Source organism: Cherax quadricarinatus, chromosome 33, assembly GCF_038502225.1.
Source record: "Cherax quadricarinatus isolate ZL_2023a chromosome 33, ASM3850222v1, whole genome shotgun sequence".
Classification (NCBI taxonomy): domain Eukaryota; kingdom Metazoa; phylum Arthropoda; class Malacostraca; order Decapoda; family Parastacidae; genus Cherax; species Cherax quadricarinatus.
This window is the reverse complement of record NC_091324.1, coordinates 28,284,007-28,308,006: the sequence shown is the minus strand read 5'-3', so window position 1 is coordinate 28,308,006 and position 24,000 is coordinate 28,284,007. Positions and strand designations below refer to the sequence as shown.

Sequence of the window (24,000 nt, the reverse complement as noted above, 5' to 3'; positions counted from 1 at the left end):
ACTAGCTAGTGCACACCACTGGTCATGGCAGTCTTGTACTAGCTAGTGTACACCACTGGTCATGGCAGTCTTGTACTAGCTAATGCACACCACAGGTCATGGCAGTCTTGTACTAGCTAGTGCACACCACTGGTCATGGCAGTCTTGTACTAGCTAGTGTACACCACTGGTCATGGCAGTCTTGTACTAGCTAGTGTACACCACTGGTCATGGCAGTCTTGTACTAGCTAATGCACACCACTGGTCATGGCAGTCTTGTACTAGCTAGTGTACACCACTGGTCATTGCAGTCTTGTACTAGCTAGTGTACATCACTGGTCATGGCAGTCTTGTACTAGCTAGTGCACACCACTGGTCATGACAGTCTTGTACTAGCTAGTGCACACCACTGGTCATGGCAGTCATGTACTAGCTAGTGCACACCACTGGTCATGGCAGTCATGTACTAGCTAGTGCACACCACTGGTCATGGCAGTCTTGTACTAGCTAGTGCACACCACTGGTCATGGCAGTCTTGTACTAGCTAGTGCACACCACTGGTCATGGCAGTCTTGTACTAGCTAGTGCACACCACTGGTCATGGCAGTGGAAGTCTTGTACTAGCTAGTGCACACCACTGGTCATGGCAGTCTTATACTAGCTAGTGCACACCACAGGTCATGGCAGTCTTGTACTAGCTAGTGCACACCACTGGTCATGGCAGTCTTGTACTAGCTAGTGCACACCACTGGTCATGGCAGTCTTGTACTAGCTAGTGCACACCACTGGTCATGGCAGTCTTGTACTAGCTAGTGCACACCACTGGTCATGGCAGTCTTGTACTAGCTAGTGTACACCACTGGTCATGGCAGTCTTGTACTAGCTAGTGCACACCACTGGTCATGGCAGTCTTGTACTAGCTAGTGCACACCACTGGTCATGGCAGTCTTGTACTAGCTAGTGCACACCACTGGTCATGGCAGTCTTGTACTAGCTAGTGCACACCACTGGTCATGGCAGTCTTGTACTAGCTAGTGCACACCACTGGTCATGGCAGTCTTGTACTAGCTAGTGCACACCACTGGTCATGGCAGTCTTGTACTAGCTAGTGCACACCACTGGTCATGGCAGTCTTGTACTAGCTAGTGTACATCACTTTTCATGGCAGTCTTGTACTAGCTAGTGCACACCACTGGTCATGGCAGTCTTGTACTAGCTAGTGCACACCACTGGTCATGGCAGTCTTGTACTAGCTAGTGCACACCACTGGTCATGGCAGTCTTGTACTAGCTAGTGCACACCACTGGTCATGGCAGTCTTGTACTAGCTAGTGTACATCACTGGTCATGGCAGTCTTGTACTAGCTAGTGTACATCACTGGTCATGGCAGTCTTGTACTAGCTAGTGCACACCACTGGTCATGGCAGTCTTGTACTAGCTAGTGCACACCACTGGTCATGGCAGTCTTGTACTAACTAGTGCACACCACTGGTCATGGCAGTCTTGTACTAGCTAGTGCACACCACTGGTCATGGCAGTCTTGTACTAGCTAGTGCACACCACTGGTCATGGCAGTCTTGTACTAGCTAGTGCACACCACTGGTCATAAGTAACATACATTTTATTTCTTAGTTTTAATGCTGATCATAGTATAGGAATCAGCCTGACGGCGACGTGTCGTGGCAGGTGGTACGAGACTTGGAGAGTTCCGTCAGATACAATGGGAATCACCAGCAGCTTTTTGCCAGAAGGTTGCCAGGTCAGAATCCTGAAACTCATTCCTTTCAGCAAGTTATCTTCTCGCAGGCCAAGGAACCCTCATGAGCTCTGAGAATATTCAACTTGTACTAAGAAATTTAGCTGACTGATCTCAACCAAAAAATCTGCGTATTAGGCCAACTTTAGAATGAATATATGGTTAGTTATTTTCAAATGAAACTCTTGGTGCTTAGCAAGTCTTCCTTCCTGGAACACGGAGATTTCATTATTCAGTTCCAACACAGTTTAAACTTTACCTAAACGTTGTATGAACCTTTTGGGTTTAACGAATAGTTACGATTGTAATAACAATAAGACTTTCCGTGGTAACAAGCCAACCTCTGTATGGAATATGAGTAAAATGGATTTAACTGACATTTCCTCAGTGAGGTAGTACAAAAGTGGTACTTCCGTCACTACACCAGAGTGTCCATAACTTTAGGTGGTACACAATCTGCTACAATCACTCTGCGATCATGTGATGATTCTAACTCGTCACAACCCGATGCTGACCTTCGTTCTAGCTGATAGTAACCACAAACCTGGCGTGCATATCAACACTGTGTAGCCTTGGCATTTTAGATCAACTGAAACACTGTGGACACAGCACTTACTACCTGTGTCAGCCACCACCACTTGGCCTGTCTACTAAATACCAGAAGTTGTACATAACCCTTCATGCTGAGTCACGCTCACACTCACGCTACCAGTAAGACTAACAGTGAAATGGTTTCGACCATTCTTTATCAGATGAAAAATTTAACAGGTAGAGAACGTGTGAAATGTTAATGTTAGTGCCAATGTCAGCGTCACTGTTAGTTATTTCTCATTTTCATTGTGATTGTTAAAATAAATTTTCGCGTTAATTATGAGAGAGAGAGAGAGAAAGAGGAGCAGCATCACTGGGTCATCTCAGTAGCGATGCCAGTACAATCAGGATAAAATTCTTGGGACAAAACCCACTGTAGTTCACATCACTCTTTTTGCAGGTGATTTAAAAATTATTTAGTTTTGCACAATTATAAGAAAAGGCCAGATAGTTGACTAAATTCAAAAGTGTAGTTGTCGTGAGTGAGACATCTAATATAAACAAGGAAGTTAACAAGATGGATCACACACCTCCCTAAATGATCTATGTTATACAGTATTTGTTGTAAAATAGTTTGAAATACATATTACATATTATTATTATTATTATTTGAAGCATGTAGTGATGTTAGAGTATATAATTGTCGTATCATGTTATAAGTATATCTAGGTGCTTAATTTCTCTTGCTTAAATAAATGATTCACTTCAAGTAAATACTGGGTATGAGGTGAGGGTACCCTTGTGACCTCACACACACACACACACACACACACACACACACACACACACACACACACACACACACACACACACACACACACACACACACACACACACACACACACACACACCCTAAACGGTGTCACTTAGAAACTCTTCTTCTAAACTGGGAATATTGAAATAAATTGTGGCGTCTCATTTCTTATATTAATATTCACAAAAGTCTTCCTTTGTCAGTATAAATCACTTGTGAGACGATCAACATAAACTTGAAGTTAGTGCCGCCTGACCTAGCTTACCTAGACCAGGACCCCCGCCGGGACTGACCTTTTTTTTTTCTCAAGATGGAGTCTCAATATCTTAGCTTCCCCGATGATGTGACCTTGAACAGGTCAAAGTCACAAGAGATGACCTTTCCCTATCGTCGTGATCTGGGTAACTTAGTTGTGTGTTGAGTATGACCTTGGTGGTAGGTCAGATGTCAGTTTGTTTTGATGTCATTAAGGTGTATTATAAGTGTTGACTACAATGTATATACACCGAGATGTATATCTCACTGTATATACACCGAGATGTATATCTCACTGTATATACACCGAGATGTATATCTCGCTGTGTATACATACATCGAGATGTATATCTCACTGTATATACGCTGAGAGTTTGCTTAAGTCTTTTATTTTAAGGAATTAAAATATTGATAAATTAGACACATGTGCAACTCTTGGGTATCTTTATTGAGGAAACGTTTCGCCACACAGTGGCTTCATCAGTCCATACAAAGGAGAAATTTGAAGAACAGGAGGAGAATGAGGTAATCATTCCCTCAACCTTGAGTCGATGTGGTCTGTCCATCAATCTTGAATAGATGGTTGAAGGACTGACCACATCGACTCAAGGTTGAGGGACTGATTACCTCATTCTCCTCCTGTTCTTCAAGTTTCTCCTTTGTATGGACTGATGAAGCCAATGTCTGGCGAAACGTTTCCTCAATAAAGATACCGAACAGTTGCACATGTGTCTAATTTATCAACATGTCGGTTCTCTGAACCATTCATCTACAAATTAAAATATTCTCGAGTGTTGATGAAAAGGTGATTTGCAACTTTAATGAACTTCACATAGACGATAGGCTTTAACCTCACATCGACCATAGACTTTAAATTTCATTAACCGAACGTGTTGTGTGGTCGCTATCTACTCCATTTATCTGCTGCCATAAACAAGAAAGCATTCTTTTAATTATCAACCAAAATTAACCCAAGAAAGCCAAGCAATGTGGCTTATTGGTCCTCATTCATAAGATACGACCCACAGTAGGTAACACCCAGGTATCTACTTATTGCCAGGCGAACATGACCAGAATGTGTACTTGCCTAACATCACAACTCGCCCAGAGGTCAAACCCGGGTCATTTCTATTGAGAGGAACGCTTTATCATTGACCTACGAATGACCTATGTCAGTTTACACACTCTGAGGGCCGGGAAGGGAGGGATCAAGGAAGGTGACTGGTACATCAGTATTCAGATTTCTCAATATTAAGGTCGGTAAGGTTGAATATTTAGGCTAGTGAGGATTAGTATATGAAGTGACGTTTCAGGGAGAGAGAGAGAGGTAGGACGTGTTGATGTTACACTGACAAGAATATATTGATGTTTTAGTGAGGGAGAAGAATCAAATGCGTATTATTATTATTGGAGAAGTAGAATGTGTTGATGTTGTGAAAAGAATGTTGTAGTAAGGGAGGAGTAAAATGTGTTGATGTTGCAGTGAGAAATGACTGAATGTGTTGATGTTGCAGCAGGAGAGAGGGAAGAGGAAGGAGAGAGGGAAGAGGAAGGAGAGAGGGATAGGTGCTAAACTGAGGGTAGGAATAACGGAGGTGCATGTAGGGTGTTAATAATAAGTTAATGGGGGAAGTAACGAATACTGGGGAGGGAGGTGGGGGATAGGACGACACATGATGGTATTTATGTTAGGTCAAAGGACGAGGGGAGGGGCAGGGTGGAGATACAAAGGACACGGACAATAATTGGAGAATGACAGACTGAGAGGGGAGGAGGAGAAGGGTGGTTAGGAGAGATTATTGATAACGAGACGTCATTTATTTACTGGACGGAGGACAGGAACACACAATGAGGACCGTTTGACAGACAAGAAGAACAGGACAAAGAGGGACAGGTGGACAGATAATGAGGACACATTGACAAATGGACAGACAATGATGACACTGTTTGAGAAGAAGGTAGAGAGGTACATATAGTAGTGGAAGATGCTATACTGGTCCTGAGTCAGTTGCATGAGGTGTGTTTTGGTCAGTGTTATGTCATGAAGAGTGCCAGGTGTCAGGAAGTCCTCCATGATGACTGAGGCATGGGTGTGTGATCGGAGTGTTCCCCATGAGGCGTGCCAGGTGCCAGGCAGCCCTGCAGTATGGGTGTGTGATCGGTGTGTCTCAGACAGTCATTGCAATTCAGGGTTTCTTTAGCACAGCTCTTGGTGAAATAGTTATTTCTCTGCGTTGGTGACATTCTTCCTGCTCGGACAAGACAAGCTCTACACGCGCTGTCTTGTCGTTAGAGCTCTGCATGCAGCTTCCACGCACAGCTACCTCGATGACACCCCCATCCTAACAGAGTGCAGTCGGTAACAAGCCACAGGTGTTCCCGTGATGATCTACGCTGCGAGATACCTTGGTCGACTCTTCTGCTGAGGTGATTACAATCTCTGCCTTTAAGTCGTTCTGTGATGGTCATGATACCAGGTCATTTTGTGAAGCGGTCTTGATACCAGGTCATCTTGTGTGGTGGTCATGATACCAGGTCATCCTGCAGGTGTTAATGATGTCAAGTGATGTGTGTGTGTGTGTGTGTGTCTTTGTGCACAGGTTAGGGACACTGTTGCAGTGTATCAATCGCACTGCATGCAGTGGTGTGTATAGGTTCAGAATGCAGCTACAGTGTATATCACAGGTAACAGGTGTATGGGCTCGGGATATTTCATTGTCATCCAAGCGTGGAGATCATTTGAAGGACGTACTGACGACCCCGGTGGAGACAGACACATGCTACCAGAATTAATTTGCTCTAGGACAATTTCTCTTAAAGGAGAAATTTTTCAGATTATTGAAAAAATAGGTCTCCTAATAACGAAGCATTGTCTCTATAGCATAACACTGTCCCTATACAAGACTATCTAGTACGTGTGTATTGATGCCAAAGTGTTGAAGTGTTGTCCTTGAAGGAGGGTCGCAGAGGGTCGTCAGATTGGTGGACCCGGGTTGTGTGTCACGGAGCTTCATGGTGGGATATTGTAGCTAAAATTGCCTCTCGCTGTTATTATGTTGTTTCCTGGAAAATTATACAGTGAGTAGAGCTTGTGGCGTTGTTAAGCGAGGGGACGGTGCGTGTGTTGCGAGGTATACCGGGAATACTTCTCTTGATGGCCCTAATGGTGGGTGTTGCGAGGTATACCGGGGTAGGAGTGTGGGGATACCTCTCTTGGTGACCCTAATGGTGTGTTGTGAAGTATATCGGGGTAGGAGAGTAGGTATACCTCTCTTGATCGCCCTAATGATGTGTGTTGCGAGGTAGAGTGGGTGGAAGATCGAGGATACCTCCTCTTGATTGCCCTAATGCAATCACACACAAATTGTTTTCACGATCATTCTAATATTATTCAAACATCACCGCGTGTAACTCGTTTTATTTTTTTCAGGTTCCTGATGTCTTGAGGGAGCCAAGTAGCCGCCATGAGCTGCCATATCTCTGCCCCGACGGTAAGTGTCTACCCTCACGCACTGTCACACGATGGCACCGTCTCACAGGGAAGAGCAGTTGACTCTAGTGATACCTTTATTATGACAGAACAGATTTTCCTTATGTCATAGTAACTAGCTGTGGCGACTGTGGGAAGGTTTTACTAAGATAAGTTTCAACTTTTACAATGGCGATGAGGTTACACAGATGTTATGTCCTCATCCAGGTAGATATTTTCTGTAATTCGGTATTTACAGTATTGGCTAGCGTGACTGGGCTCGGGTGAGAGAAGACGTATGTAGTGTCATCTGCAAATAGTGTGGGTTTGAGTAATTGCGAAGCATTTGGAAGGTCATTTATGTATAGGAGAAAGAGAAGAGGGCCAAGGACACTTCCCTGTGGGACACCAACTGTAATTGGTTGCGCAGAAGAGTTTGCCCCATTTGTGTACACATATTGGCTTCTGTTGCTGAGGTATGACTTGAGGTAGTTGAGGGAGTGCCCTCTTATACCATAGTGTGTCAATTTTACGTGGAGCAAGTCATGGTCAACTGTATCAAAAGCTTTACGTAAGTCAATGAAGATCCCCAGTGGGACTTCTTTTTTCTCTATTGCAGTGTATATATGTTCTAGCATGTGTATAATAGCATCATTAGTATTTTTATTAGGCCTGAATCCAAATTGGCAGGGGTTGAGTATGTTTTGGGAGATAAGGTAGGAGTAGATTCGTTTATGAATTAATTTTTCAAAGATTTTTGAGAGAGGGTGTAAGTTGGATATTGGCCTATAGTTATTCAACTCTGTTTGGTCTCCTCCTTTGTGGATCGGGGTGACCCTTGCTATTTTGAGTACTGTAGGGAAGGTGGAGGATTCAATGGATTTGTTAAAGAGTGTTGCAATGATTGGTGATAGCACTTGTGACACTTTTTTGTATATAAAGGGTGGTAAGGTATTTAAATCTCCTGCCTTGTTTTTTAGTGCGTTGATAATAAGGGAGACTTCATATGGGTTAGTCGGAGCTAGGAACAGAGTGTTCGGGTAGTTGCCGGTGAGGTAGTCATTTGGTGGGGTATCTGAGCTTGGGATTTTATTGGCAAGGTTTTGTCCTATAGTGGAGAAGAAATCATTGAGTCTGTTTGCTGTTTCTGCTGGTGGGAGTTGGGGTTCATCTGATTTTGCTAATTTTATTTCGCTATTTCGTGATATCTTTTTTGTTCCCAGAATTACTTGGATTTGAATTTAGCTATTATATATTCCCCATGTTCATCCCTTGTGCAAGTATTAGTGATACATTGTAGTTGGTCTGAGTAGTATATGGCTGTGCCACCCCCTTGTTGGTCCGGCCTACAGTTGTGTATGGCTGTGTATCCAGGAATGGAATAGGCATCTGTACTATCAGGCTTTAGCCAGGTTTCAGTTAGTGTAATGATGGACACATGTAAGGAATTTAGTAATGCTATGAGGTCATCGTAATGCTTGCTTAAAGATCTGATATTGTAGTTAAAGATAGTTATGTTGTTGTTGGCACTGAGAAGTGCCTTTGATTGCTCTGCAGTGTAGTAATTACAGTAACTGTTTGATTCATTTAAGTCATTAGATAAGAGGTTGGTATCAGGATCAATGCTTGTAATCATAAGATTTGTAGTGAATCTATAGTTTGAATTAAGTATAAAACAAAGTAAATAGTCTTAAGCTTAAAAAATAGCACCTAGATTATTTAACAAATGTAAAATAATGAGCTAAGGGACTAATACAAATAAAGTGATGATCAAAAAACGCAAAGTTAAATGGACAGATGGTAGGAATTATAATATAAACTTATAATATAAAAATACAAATTGAAATGGTACTTGCAATTGCACTAGAGTCTGGTATAGGTTGTTATGATTATAAATTAAGTTCACACCTCAGAAATATCTTCTAGTAAGAACTATTTACTATTAATCTTTTCATTCATATATTAATTATGTCAGTATAACAGCAATTTGAGGCACATTTTTTTACCCAACATCACAACTGCTACCTAAGTAATATGACAAATTATGTACAGTGTTTAATCTTGTTCCAATAACATATATTAATGTAATGAAAAAAAGTAAAATATATATCGTCTTTCATAAGTAACAACATTACATACACCACACACCTTCCCAACACTTGTAAGGGAAGTCGACCTGACGACACTGGAGGACAGGAGGGTTGGGGAGACGTGATAACGACATACAAAATACTGCGAGGAATTGACAAGGTGGACAGAGACAGGATGTTCCAGAGATGGGACACAGAAACAAGGGGTCATAATTGGAAGTTGAAGGCTCAGATAAGTCAGAGAAATTTTAGGAAGTATTTCTTTAGTCATAGAGTTGTCAGGAAGTAGAATAGTCTGGCAAGCGATGTAGTGGAGGCAGGAACTATACTTACCTTTAAGACGAGGTATGATAAAGCTCATGGAGCAGGGAGAGAGAACCTAGTAGCGATCAGTGAAGAGGCGGGCCCAGGAGCTGTGTCTCGACCACTGCAACCACAAATAAGTGAGCACAGATAGGTGAGTACACATCTGGAGTGTCTTAAACACTGGTATTATGTCCAGGATATAATTTCCAGCAAGAATTTATAACACATGACAATTCTTGCCTGGATGTGAACCACAACTGTCGGCATCTATTTTATTTGTGTGTGATCAGGGGCATCCGGGATGTATGGAAAACTTGCCATTATGAAGTTACTGCTTCCCACTGCTGTTGGAGGTTTTTGTGGTCTCAGTTCACTGATATATATGTTGTTCGTTGGGATATTCATCTTGGCTTTTTTTAAAATGCTCTTAGGTGAAGTTAAATTATTAAGTTTCATTGTACCGTTTCGGCCTAGTACATAATTTTAATTTTACAATTGTTTAGAATTTAACCTAATATAATCCAGTACAGTTTAGCACTGACAAATTTCCAATGGATTCCTTAGGAAGGGAACTATCATTAACGTAGTTTCTAATTCTGGTATATTAGAAAATCACTGTTCAGAACAAATCAGCAAGTCTTGCCTCTCAAACATTCTCTAATTGAAAATGAAAGTACAATTTTGTTAATTAAAATGTTATTGACTCGTTTTCTTTACTATGTCGTGGTGATTAAATAATTTTTCACTAGTACGTCTATGTTACTTGTGTAATATACATCAGTTTAAATTGTTTATATGCTAGGCTTACATAATCACGATTTGAAAAACTCAGTCAGTCAGTTACAGTAAGTTACACGCATAATTTATAATAGTGTACCACACTTCCGTTTTCTCTTAAATGAAATTATATATCGTTTTCTCATTCCATGTATCGCTAACCCTTTTATATATACTTTTTACCGTCTTTTTAATCCATTTATTTATTTATTTATTTATTATTATTTGGACATGATACATAGTTGTACAAAAGAAATATGCTATAAGTGACTCTTGCATATAGTGTATGAAGTTTTGAAAAAAAAAATAGTGGTAGAAATACTGTTTCTGTCTGGCAGATAGAGTTTTTGTTTTCTTGTGACCCACAATACTAAGCTCAGGTGGTTCATGGCTCAAATGGTAGCCAAGTGTTGTGGGTCATATTCCCGGGAAGAGGGTCAAAAGACCCAGCAGCAATAAGCGAAACGTAGTTGTTTCATTGGCTTATCTCGGGTTACTAACTTTCCAGCTTAATAATCCGAATAAAAGCATAAACTTCAGCAGGTGAGAGGTAGGAGAGTGATTTCTTGTATAGCTAACATTAATAATAATAATAATACAGCCTGAGCTTGCTATCATCTGCAGCTCATAAGACTGCCATCCCCACGAGCCACTTTGAGGCGGGGTAGATGGCAGACCAGAGGCCTAGCTTCTCCCTACGAGCCCCGTGAGGGCGGGGAATGTGGCTAGGCCTGGGGACACTTGGTCCCAAAGATGAGGAGGTACTGTGCCTCCTCCCATGGGAGACTTAAGTCTCGAGACACTCCCCAGATAGGGAGCCAAGGCCGGGTCACCACTACTTGGAAAAGACCCGGGCCGGGAGAATACCGGCGAATAAAAAAAATAATAGTAATAATAATAATAATAATAATAATAATAATAATAATAATTTTATTTCTACAAGTACATGTACAAGGTATACCGGCTTAACTGACATCAGGTGACATTGGTGGCCCGGTGGCCTGGCTTCACACACGGAGGGCCTGGGTTCGAATCCCGGCGCTTGGAAACATTTCGATACGTTTCCTTACACCTGTTGTCCTGTTCACCTAGCAGCAAATAGGTACCTGGGTGTTAGTCGAATGGTGTGGGTCGCATCCTGGGGGACAAGATTGAGGACCCCAATGGAAATAAGTTAGACAGTCCTCGATGACGCACTGACTTTCTTGGGTTATCCTGGGTGGCTAACCCTTCGGGGTTAAAAATCCGAACGAAATCTTATGTTATCTTATCTTACTACTATACAGAAAGCCCCTTGTTATGCAGAGCATTTCGGGTAAATTAGGTCAATTTTGTCCCAGGATGCGACCCACACCAATTCGACTAATTCCCAGGTACCCATTTTACTGATGAGGAACATAGACAGCCGGTGTAACGAAACACGCCCAATGCTTCTACCCTCGCCGGAAATCGAACCTGTACATTCACCGTGTGAAGCGAGAGCTTTAGCAACCAGGACACGGGGCCACCATAATGTACCTATTACTGTGATTAGATCCTCTCTTTAGTGTAAATAACTCAGTTTACCTCATTCCTAGTATATCTCCTTGTATTGTAACTCATCTTCACATAGATCATATTAGAGGTTGAAATACTAATATATTACAAGGACCCCAGTGGAAATAAATCACTTATACTTTGACTTTTTGGGGGATTATACTAAGTAATCTACACATATGCTGCTATGTATATGTTAATTTATGTAACTATTTATGTGTGCCTATACCTGAATAAAGTTACTTATTAAGGTGTAAAGGAACATGCCCAACCTTCCCACTCATTCTCGCATCGAAGTCATTCCTCGGGTTTAACAATTGAAATATGAATAATTGTTTCGATCCCAGGATGAATAACACTTTTATATTCTGTTAGTCAATGTTAATAAGATTTTATTCATGTATAGTACCCAAATTTATATTTTTACAATTGTCTTATAGAGTAATTTATGTACAAATTAACCAAGTAAGTTTATTTAGGTACATGTACACACAGCTACATTTATCATGCATAATATATGTGTAAATTGACATATGTGTAAATTAACATATGTGTAAGGACCCACTGGAGTCCTTGTAATATATTATTTAAAGTTTAGTATAAGATATAGCAGAAATCAGTCAGAATATAGCCTTAAAAAAATAAAATAACTAAGCTACTCAGTTGTGAAAATATTTACAGCAAAAAGAGGCGTAATAGGAATAAAGTGAAATGAGGTAATTACAAGAACGTTAAATAGAGAAAATAGGCTTACAATAATAGGCACACGAATGTTAACTGTACAAGAAATCACTTCCTTTATGTAGCTTCATTCATTAGGAATCTTTTAACTCCTTTCTTGACTGGTTCATGCTAGTACTGGCTATGTCATGTGCAGGCAATCCGTTCTACTCCTTTATCGTTGTGTAATAAAAGGTGTTTGAAGGCTGATCACTTACTGTAGATACTACAAAATTGTGTTAAGTAAGTAAGTAAGTAAGTTTATTCAGGTATACACAAATACAGTTACATAGAATTATCATACATAGCAGCATATGTGTAGAGAACCTGGGATAACCCAAAAAAGTCAGACAGAGTGACTTATTTCCATTGTGGTCCTTTTACCTTATTATTATAATATGAAGGTTATAATATTTTCTTATTATTCTATAATGAAGATAACATCTTATTATCATACTAAAAAGACTATCTACTACACGAGGGTCATTAAAACTATCTACAATACGAGGGTCATTACTAGGAATAAGGTAAAATTTACACGTATGTTAGCTAAAAAATAGAAAATCATTCCCCTCCATTTCTGTAGCTACATTCATCAGACACCTTTTGGCACTCTTCTTGAACTGGTTCATGTTATGACTGGCTTTGACATGTGCGGGTAGTCTGTTCCATTCCTTTATTGCTGTACAGTAAAAGGTGTTTGAAGCCTGGCCAATGACTGTGGGTACTACAAAGTTGTACTATGATTGCTTTGGTTCCCAACCTTGACAAAATTGACAGCAAGATATTCTGGACACTGTGAGCAATTTTATAAACATGATTTAGCTTCAGTTGTTTTACTCTGTCTTCAACACTCAGCATATCCAACTGCTGTAATTCATCCTGGCCTACATGTTCTCTTGGTCCCAGCCCCAGGATGAATCTTACGATTTTGTTCTGGGTGATTTGCAGTCTACCTTTCAGTATTTTTGTCAAGGCAGAGTACCAAGAAGAGCAAGCGTAATCCATATGGCATTGTATAAGGGCTAGACATAGGGTCCTGCGAGCCTCAGTAGGTAGACACTGTGCTTGTCTATACAGGAACTTCAGTCTGGCATTCGCTTTCTTTACTACACTGTTCCCTATTAATTCTCCTGACATGCATGGGTCAAAGGGGATTCCCAGATATTTTACCGATGAAACCAAAGTGATGGGCTCCCCATTACACTGGGCATTAAAATTATTTACCCTTCTCAGTTTATGTTTCGTGCCAAAGAGAATGGCTTCAGTTTTCCCGAGGTGTAATGATAGTTTGTTGTCTACTAACCATTTGCTGCAGGACTCCAGTTCCAGTGTTAAAACATTAGCTATATCTTGTGGGTCTTTACCTGACACTAACAGGGCACTGTCATCTGCATACAGTAAGAGTTTGCACTTGACACTGGTAGGCATGTCATTGACATAACATAAGAATAATAAGGGACCCGGAATACTACCTTGGAGAACTCCACATGTTATCGGCAGGGATTCTGATTCCGTTTTGTTGATTTTGACAATTTGTCTCCTGTTGCTAAGGTAGGACTTAAACCAGTCTACAGAACCTATACCGATAGCTTGAAGTTTCGTACATAATATATTGTGGTTGACAGTATCGAAGGCCTTTTGCAGGTCTAAGGTTACCATACCTATGAGGTTCCCCTTTGACATTTCAGTTCTCAGGTAATCCATCAGATTAATTAGGGAGGTGTCGGTTGAGTAAGATCTTCTAAAGCCCGATTGATAGCTATGGAGAATGTTGTTGTCATTAAGGTACTTAACTACTTGAGAGTACACCGCCCTCTCTAGAATTTTGGATATTATACTGAGTATACTAACAGGCCTATAGTTGCTGACATCAGACCTACTATTTTTCTTGAAGATAGGAGTAACTCTGGCCTCCTTGAACCCCTCCGGTACGGTATTAGTGGTGATTGATAGATTTATTATGTGAGCAATAGGGATTGACAGTTCAGAAGCACCATCTTTTAGGAACTTAGACGGGATGTTATCAAGGCCTGTGCTCTTAGTTGGGTTTAACCTGCTTAGTTCTTTTTGAATAAAGTCGTGAGATACACTTAATAGTTGACAACTGTTTGGGGTTACCCCTTTATTGGTATAGTATGTTTGAAACTTATCAGTCTGTGTTAAAGGTATTTGATACAGCTGGTAGTTTACTTACTAGTGTTGATGCAACAGATGTATAGTAGGAATTAAAGCAATTTGCCACCTTAGATGTTTCGTGGCATACCTCATTATCGATAGTGAGTACTATGTTAGACCTATCTACTGGCTTATGGCTATACCCCAACTGTTTTAGTTGTTGCCAGAGCTTTCTGGGGTTATGCTTATACTCTTCAATTTTTGTGCAATAGTGCTTTGCCTTTGCTCCTTTTATAAGTCTCTGTACTCTGTTCCTCACCCTTTGGAATTCATTTAGTGCTGCAATATCCTGTCTGTTTGCTTTAAATCTTTTTAGCAGCTGGTCTCTGAATTTCATATTATCTAATATCTCAGTATTCATCCAGGGTTCAGTTCTTCGTTTAATCCTAACCTCTTTAACTGGTGCAGTATTATCAAGGATGGTAGTGAACATTGTTTTGAATTTTTCCCAGGCATCGTTTACGTCCGTGCAACTTGTTATCTCTGTCCAGTCACAATTGTGTAGCCTATTTACCAGTGTTTCGTTACTGTAGTTTCTAGTTGACCTCATTTTTATTGTCCTGTGTAGGCCTATCCTACCCCTAGTGATTTTCCTGGTGCAGTAAATGATGAAATGATCACTAAGACCTGTGGTAATGACGCCTGACTGACTAATGTTCTCAGAGCGGTTACAAAGTATGTGGTCAGTTAGGGTGGCTGAGAACTGTGTGATCCAGGTTGGTGTATTAATTAGTTGAGTGTAACTATTTAAACCTAGAATTTGCTTATAGCTTTTGCATAGCCCGTTATTTTGCTGCTGAAAACATATATTGAAGTCGCCCAGTATTATTGTCTCGCAATTGTTTTCAAGTCCGGACAATACTCTGGAAAAGTCTTCTAAGAACTGGTCCTGGGTGGGAGGGCGGTAACTAGTTCCTACTAAGATGGGTTTGGTCTTGGGAAGTAACACTTCAAACCATAGAATCTCCAGTTTAACGTTATTTAAATCAGGTCTTGGGTTGTAAGCTAAGTCATTTCTAATGTAGGCACATACTCCACCACCCTTTCTGCTCCTATCTAAGCGTTTTGACGACCTCGTCGTCAGTCACCGTATCATCCAACCAAGATTCAGAGATGGTTATAACTGCCGCCCTAATTTTGTTAGCTAGAATCCTAATCTCTGCCAGTTTAGGAAGAAGTGATCTTGCGTTGACATGAATAAAGTGAAGGCCTGTTTTCATAAAACAATCATAATCATCAATATATGGCAATGGGTCATTTGTATTAAAATTAGGTAAATCAATGTCATCATTGCTAAAGGGTAACTGTGCCAAAGTGCATTTGTTACACACAAAATGAATTCTGGCACCGTTGCTGTAATTATACATACATCCATCATGCACCCACCCCTTACACATTTTACATAAGGTGCCTTTTCTGTTTTTCATGCGTACTTTAGTACGCATACCATACAGTACCATACTGGTACTGTGACTTATTTCCTCTGTGCGTGACATGAAGAAGACACCTAAGAATCCGTACGAAAAGGTCACACCTCATAGCGTTTTTATTATTCTGGGTTATTTAAAGGGATTAATGAAATAAAGTCGTCGTCCAATCAGTATACTTTACTTCCGGTTAATTAACTATTAGGTTTTAGTTTACCTCAGTATTATTATGTTTTCTGTATATGTACATTACAGAAAATGGGGACAAAAAAATATTGTCGGGGACACTAATATATATCTGTTTACTCTCGTGAGATGACGCTTGATTGATTATTTAATTATGGTACAATTAGGTTAATACTCTGTATGGGGCCTTTGTATTACATATGTTGTCTCGTTTAGACATGCATATATAACATACATTTTTTAAACATAATTAGATGCACTCCACTGCACGGGTACTTATTTGTCCAGCATCAGTTGAATACTTCAAGTAGTCTGGAGTTTCCTTATACATTAACATTTTGCCAAGGATATGACTTCAAGCAGGAGCAGAGTTTCTAAAACAATTTGCATAGTAAATTTTCCCGGATGCTACCAAGAGCAGTCATCTAACACTAGTACCTAGTTTTACAACTGAGTGGGGAGAAGCAACAATTGTATATAGAAAACCTACTCCTAATTTTCGTCTACTCGGGGTTAGTTATTCATCATATATATAGTTTATATGTAATAAAGACCTAAAGTATATGTTCGTTATTTAAATGTTGTTAATAAAAATTAACTGTAATGATTGTATAAACGGCTAATACTAATTATAAAAAGAGATCTGTGGGGCAGCGGGCCTCCCGCAGCAACACCCTGTTGACCAGGCAAGCACCAAATGAGCCTGGCCCATGGCCGGGCTCCGAGAGTAGTAAGACTCGAAACACATCAAAAGTATATCAAAGGTATAAATATACCAAAGAAATTAGGCAGATAAGTAAGTATACTGGTAAATATACTGGTATACAGATATTTGTGTATCGTTCCAGTCACGGTATTGTGCCTTTTTTGTTATTATATACAGATTATCTGTTTGCCTAACTTTATTAGTTACAGGATATATTCCTCGAGGGGAAGGGTGTGTTTCATTCAGTGCATATTTTGGGGGGTTTTGCTTTAATACATGTTCTGGGGACTGAAGTTTTCTTAACTATCGGTGGAAAGTTTACCTTGAAGCCTTTTAACGTTACGTCCTCGTGCGGTCGATACATTTAAACTCTATCAACCAACCAAATTTATTGAGTTAGTTTAATTTCTGTTTAATTTACTATATGAAATCACTGTAAAAGTTTATAGTTATGTATGAAGCCTAAGTAAAAACTTATATTCATATCAGGAACAGTGTTTATACAATAAGAGATGTACATCTATGTTTATATTGACTAGATTTTTTTTTAGAGATTTTGCCACCGAAGTGGCTAGTTTATTGTGCACCCCATATCTATCCTGTGGACGGTAGCGCAAGAGTATATGGATACACAAAAGGCCTAGGAACTAGGCCCCAAAGGGTTAACAGGAATACATATGGATTTATATCTACATATCTATAGTTCACTTATCTGTTACAAGCAAATTTAGGAAATTTGCTTAGTATATCTGGTATCTTATTTTCATTAATAAGATATCTTGACATGTCACATAGGTTATTATACTGTCTGTCTCTGTATTCCTCAATAAGTGGACAATTAAGCACATAGTGTTCAGTGACCATATGCCTGATCACATAATTTACATTTAGTTCGATCATCATCTGTGTGTCTCCCAAACTGCCAGAAGTACTTGCAAACAAGACTAAGCCTGGCCACTACAACCTTAGTCAGTTTGTTCACATTGCACGTTGCTCCATAAACATACTTATCTACGTTCATGTTATCATAGTGGGTTATATATCTACTCAGGCTTCTAACTGCATTCCTATAACAATAATTTTCATTATTTACTTCTCTCCTAATATTATCCATAATGCTAAACACAGTTATACCAAAGTTATATTCTACATTCTCCTTCTGGGTACTCTTCTTGGCTAACATTATTTTTTTTTCTTATTTGCCGGTATTCTCCCGGCCCGGGTCTTTTCCAAGTAGTGGTGACCCGGCCTTGGCTCCCTATCTGGGGAGTATCTCGAGACCTAAGTTTGCCATGGAAGGAGGTACAAGTACCCCCTCATCTTTGGGACCAAGTGTCCCCAGGCCTAGCCACAGTCCCCGCCCTCACGGGGCTCGTAGGGAGAAGCTAGGCCTCTGGTCTGCCATCTGCCCCGCCCCAAAGGGGCTCGTGGGGATGGCAGTCTTATGAGCTGCAGATGGTAGCAAGCTCAAACCTTGGGAATTTTTGCTAACATATCAACTTTATCATAAAGGAGTAGACTTAGAGATATGTATCAATGTAATTACACCGAGATGTGTACCAGTGTATTTTTATACGAGAGGTGTATAACTCAGTATATATATATATATATATATATATATATATATATATATATATATACGCATACACAGTGAGAGGTGTGTCTCAGTGTATATATACGGAGAGGTGGTCATTTGTGGGATTTATATAATGGAGGAACTATGATGTACCCTCACTGAACCGTGTACTTTGCCTCAACCTCAGTACTCTATGATTCCTGCGGGTTTAGCGCTTCCCTGTAAATGTAATTATAAAACAAACATACTTGTGGCCTGTTTGGAGGGTTCTATGGCTGGTCAACCAGACTGTTGGTGCTAACAACCAGAGGGCCTACAGAGAACGTTACAACTTAGCTGATCTGATAGTGCTGAAAAACACAATTGTAAATCGCGAGGGTGTGTACTGGGAGAGCTGTGTCATGACACCTTGGTCACGCCAGTTCAGTGTCCTAGTGTTTGTTTTTCCCAACCACTTGTGGCTAGCACGTGCCATTTTTACTGATCTAACGTTTGTAGAAGGTAGTGGTCCATTTTCTCTCGAAAACTTTGACATTTATTTTGGTAGTGTTGATATGCTGTATAAAGAAGTGAAAGAGTTGCGTGAAGTGTTGGTAGCTGACCTCGACACACACAGACACAAGGTCAACATAAGCTGTCATAAATGTCGCAGCAGGAGAGTGCGCGCTAAACTTAAGAAAAACAAAGTTGGTGGTGATGGTGTTTTCTTCGTAAGGAAATAAGGGAGTGTCTCCTGACACGTGTCTGTTAGTTAATCACTCATTCATTGGTTAAGCACCCGCTGACATACCAAATATAACAAGAACATACATACACCGAGAGGTATGCATCCTTCAGTGTACATACACCGAGAATTTATTGCAATCTCTAATGAAGGGATTAAAGTATTCTTGACTGGTGATGTACAGGTGTTATGAATTCTTAGTGACGTTCGTGTAGTCGATTGGCTTTAAACCCCATTTATTAAAACGTCAAGCCTGCAATGGTCAGAGGTCAATACTATGAAATCAACGGATGGTCCGGGTGTAGTGTGATCACAAAACACTGATGTAGGTGATATCACAATATGCAAAACAACCATTATGAAAAAATAGTGAACTTCCAAGTGCTTTCGTGGTTTCTCACATTATCAAGGAACTGTGTGTATATATATATATATATATATATATATATATATATATATATATATATATATATATATATATGTGTGTGTGTGTGTGTGTGAAAGACAGAGAGAAACGTACGTAATGATGATTTAAACCAAAATATGAGCCACGTAGGGTATATACACCGAGGCGTGCGTTTCCTAGTGTATATATGCCGAGCTTTTAATTCCCATTACGTGGGTTAAAGTGTTCTTGACAGATTCTGCACAGGTTATATATAGTCTTAATGACCATCGTATAGTTAATAAGCTTTAAATATAACCAGCTAAGCAATAATGTAATGGAACCCAGCATGAATCATGAACATGGCATCCCTGGAAAACTTGCATGTAATCTGGCATGTTTTACTAGACTAAAAACTAGTAAGGGAGGCCTAGAGGGATGGTAGACTATCCATGTAGTTGCATTGTGTCATATGCTCTTGTGATCTAGTGCATTTCATCTTATATTATCATGTCAAGTGATGTATACTGTGATGTAGTGGTATATTGTATATATCGCATTGTAGTGTTATACTATATTATGTATTGTCATGGAGTATTGTGTGTGGTGTGGTGTGGTGTGGTGGGTATGATGTTAGTATGTTGTGACCTTGTGGATGTAGGAGTGACGACGCTTCCAGGCTTCACATGGCTAGCAAGGCTACCATGGGTACACCATGACAGCGAGAGAGATGGAACACAATTATATCTTTCAAACACAAGGATGAGACAGCCATCATCCAAGAAAATGCTGACCTACTGGCTCCCCATTTGTTTAAAATACAAGTACAAAATAGACAGATGGAGAGAGAGAGGTGGGGTAGCTAGCTTCCGTGGCTTGCTGGCTTGTTCCAAGAATTGCCAGAATTATAGGAAGCGACAAGAACACATTCAAATTCTCTTTAATTAAATCAGTGTACACATGTGTTGAGGGGCCCGCAGAAGGTCAAGCCAAGATAGCTCTGTAATGGTGCCACTACCTGTCATCCCCAACATCATCTCTGTCATCACTAATGAAGGAAAGACACACGTTCAATGCAAGCTGTTGAAGGATAAATTTTAATTCTGTGTACATAGAGCTTTATCAAATCATGACTATAAAGTTGTCTAAATTAAATCTTGCGCTATACTACGTCTGTTTACCCTCGCTGGCGAGTTTGTCGTGGAACGTCATTGTCAGCGACCTACTAAACTTCATTTTAATCCTGTCTTACGCAGATGATTGCACTTTAAGTCTTGATCAATATGACGGGACGACACCTGTTTCCCTGAGGTGCATCAGTCACCTATATACATTTGCATCTGCCTAGGGCTACGATGATTGGTTACGTGTGTATCTGAGGAAGTAGATACTGATGCTCTTAGAGAGTCTGGCGTAACAATTGGAGTTGCGGTGAGAATGAAGTGAGGAGACCTAGTTCTCAAGGATCCAGTGGATATCCTTGATGTGAAAGTTGACTGTGAAGAGCCGGGTGCAAGGTGCGCCACCAAGATACCAAAAAAGAAAAAAAAAACTTACATTACTGCGCATATCCTACTCGTTGGATATAAATTTCTACAAAGCTATTTTTTGAGGCACAAGGCCGCTCTTATCTTGAGTATGCACCACTCTCCTGGATGGCCTGACCTCCATCATAACTCTGACTTCTGGAAGAGTTGGAGGGCTACATAAGAGACACATTACATACCTCAACTCGTCCTGATAAGATGTATGATGTCAGCATTCCTCATGGGAGGTTCCTTGACGTCGGTGAGAGGCTTTAGATCCAAGGAATTGGACCTGCCCTTCCCTTCCTTGGATCGAACCTTATTATTTCCCAGTCCCCCAGGCACTGTATGACCCCTGCGTGTTTGGCGCTCCCAAGAATTTAATAAACTAATAATATTTCAGGAGAGTCTTCAACAACAGAGGGATGTTAGCGAATACTTTACTCTTAGACACGACCAATGACCGCTTATTCTACCACAAGACTGGCAGCCATTACCAGTGTTTACCGTGACACCACATCATGCCATCAAAGAGCATTCATTCTCTGTTGTTTGCATTTGTTATATGTTTTACACAAGAAATAAACATCTGAAATATTTCGTCATGTGTTCAAGTGAAATCTTTGACTTGCAGATAGTTACAGCTTTATCCTGTACCTAACATGTGTAATATTTCATAATAAATTATGTACTCTTAGTACCTGAGTGTAAACTGATTTAGAATTAATTATCCTGGTATATTTAAGGTCCATCGTCCTGACGAAGGTCATATATTCATTAAGGCCACATCCACTAACATTAAGGTCCCTTATTATTAGAGTACACGAAGAGAGAGAGAGAGAGAGACCTCTGTGTGAACATATACTGAGAGATGCCTCAGTGTATATGAACTACTTTGTGTTTAAATACTGAGAGAAACACACCATTAAACACTGAGAAATATACGCCCTGGTGTTTAAGAGATACCTTGGTGTTGTACACTGAGGGATACACACCTTGGTGTTGTACACTGAGGGATACACACCTTGGTGTTGTACACTGAGGGATACACACCTTGGTGTTGTACACTGAGGGATACACACCTTGGTGTTGTACACTGAGGGAGACACACCTTGGTGTTGTACACTGAGGGATACACACCTTGGTGTTGTACACTGAGGGATACACACCTTGCTTAAACACACGCGTTACGTCTTACCTTCTCTGTTTACATAACACGTAGTCGAGAAGTGACGTCACGCTCGTCAGTACCAAGAACAAGACCTTGCCTAATGTACAAGTGACGTCAGAATCAAACATCTTCTTGTGCACGAACGCTGATTGTGTTTGTAATTTAATTGTGTCAACGCGCGCACAGGCGCACAATCACACTGGCTTACAGATGCACAGTCACACTGGCTTACAGATGCACAGTCACACTGGCTTACAGGAGCACAATCACACTGGCTTACAGATGCACAGTCACACTGGCTTACAGGAGCACAATCACACTGGCTTACAGGAGCACAATTACACTGGCTTACAGGAGCACAAGCACACTGGCTTACAGGAGCACAATCACTCTGTCTTACAGGGGCACAATCACACTGGCTTACAGGAGCACAATCACATAGGCGCACAAATAGAGGATTGCATCTGATTTGAAGGGTGAAACACCGACAGGGTATGTGAACAAGGACACTGGTAAGCGGACAAGGACACTGGTAAGCGGACAAGGACACTGGTAAGCGGACAAGGACGCTGGTATGCAGAATAAAGTTTTCTTTGCAAGTAGAACTTTGTTAAGACATACTGAGGATACCATTCACCATGTATACATACTCTGGAAGGGGAGGTTATAGTAGGTGTGAGTCAGATTCATGTAAGTGAAAGATACATACTCCTGGAAGGGAAAGGATACATACTCTTGGAAGGGAAAGGATACATACTCCTGGAAGGGAAAGGATACATACTCCTGGAAGGGAAAGGATACATACTCCTGGAAGAGGAGGTGGTGGTAGGTGTGGGGTCACTTCCATGTAAGAGTGAAGGTCACGTTGGTAGTGGTAGGTGATGTCGCTTGATCAAGAATTCACTAAAGTGTTAAAAAAAAAAAAAAGAAACTGGTGGACTATGAATGTGGGTCAAGTCCCTGGGTGGTAAAGAAGGTCGAGCCTATGAGGGTGTTGAGATGTAGTCGGGTTATGGACAGGTAGCTGTCTCTGTAAAATGATATGTGTTAAGAGTTTGTGTTAGGCTGAAATTACCTTGAGTTTGCTTCATTGTATCGTGGATACTAATAACTGATACTCCTGGATGTCTTGTGGTTCTGTTTGTTGTTTTCTGTGGTGAGTTTGGTGTGCTCCATGTCATGAAGTGTTCATCTTGTCTCAGTATGACACAAGCATTGTTGATGCTGTCAGTCCTTCAAATGTATTGATGTTCGTATATTTGAAAATAAATCATTAGACACCTGTGCACTTCTGGTGGAATACCAGTGTTGCAGGAGCATATGAAGGCTTTTCCAGTTCGGATCCATATATTTTCACTTTCAGGTCAGAAAGAGTTCATATGACAGTTGCAAGCACAGTTTTTCAGTGTGTCATGAAGTGTCACCACTCTCATCACCAGCCCACTGCGACACTCGGGTTGCAGGTGGTAGGTGGGGACAGTAAACAGTCTCTCAAAGATGTTGATAAACCAGTTTGAACTCAGGCGCGCACAGTACTGCTGCCTGCTCACCTGTGGCAGCCTCAAGCAGCAAAATATTCACTGACCCGGACACATTTAGGGCCGGGGCGGCGCCCATCTACCCGCCTAAATTCACTCAATTTCTTGACGGAATTTAGGAGGGTGCGTAGTCAAATTTCCGCCAATCTTCACATAACTGAATGATTTTTTTTATTGGTCCAGGACGGACCGAAATGTCATACTGCATATAGTTTCCTCTCGTAAGTCTTGGTTATTTGAGACTGATCTAACTGTTTTCGTGTCATTGTGTTCCATATTCCTAATCAGTTGGCAGACAGTATGGCTCTACTGAACCCATAGTGCAATGCTTGATGATATCCTCATCGCTC

General features: G+C 40.6%; 1 protein-coding gene across 3 annotated transcripts in view; it reads left to right on the top strand.

The window, feature by feature from the left end:
• LOC128693930 (uncharacterized) overlaps positions 1 to 24,000 on the top strand; it is a 383,054-nt gene that overhangs the window by 146,873 nt on the left and 212,181 nt on the right. For 2 of the 3 annotated variants that reach the window (XM_070090979.1, XM_070090978.1), the window contains exon 2: positions 6,766 to 6,826. In XM_070090979.1, the coding sequence (XP_069947080.1) occupies positions 6,800 to 6,826 (27 nt within the window). In that variant the 5' untranslated portion in view covers positions 6,766 to 6,799. Of the gene's footprint in view, positions 1 to 6,763; positions 6,827 to 24,000 lie in introns of all 3 variants that reach the window. The other variant, XM_070090977.1, reaches the window with a different exon arrangement.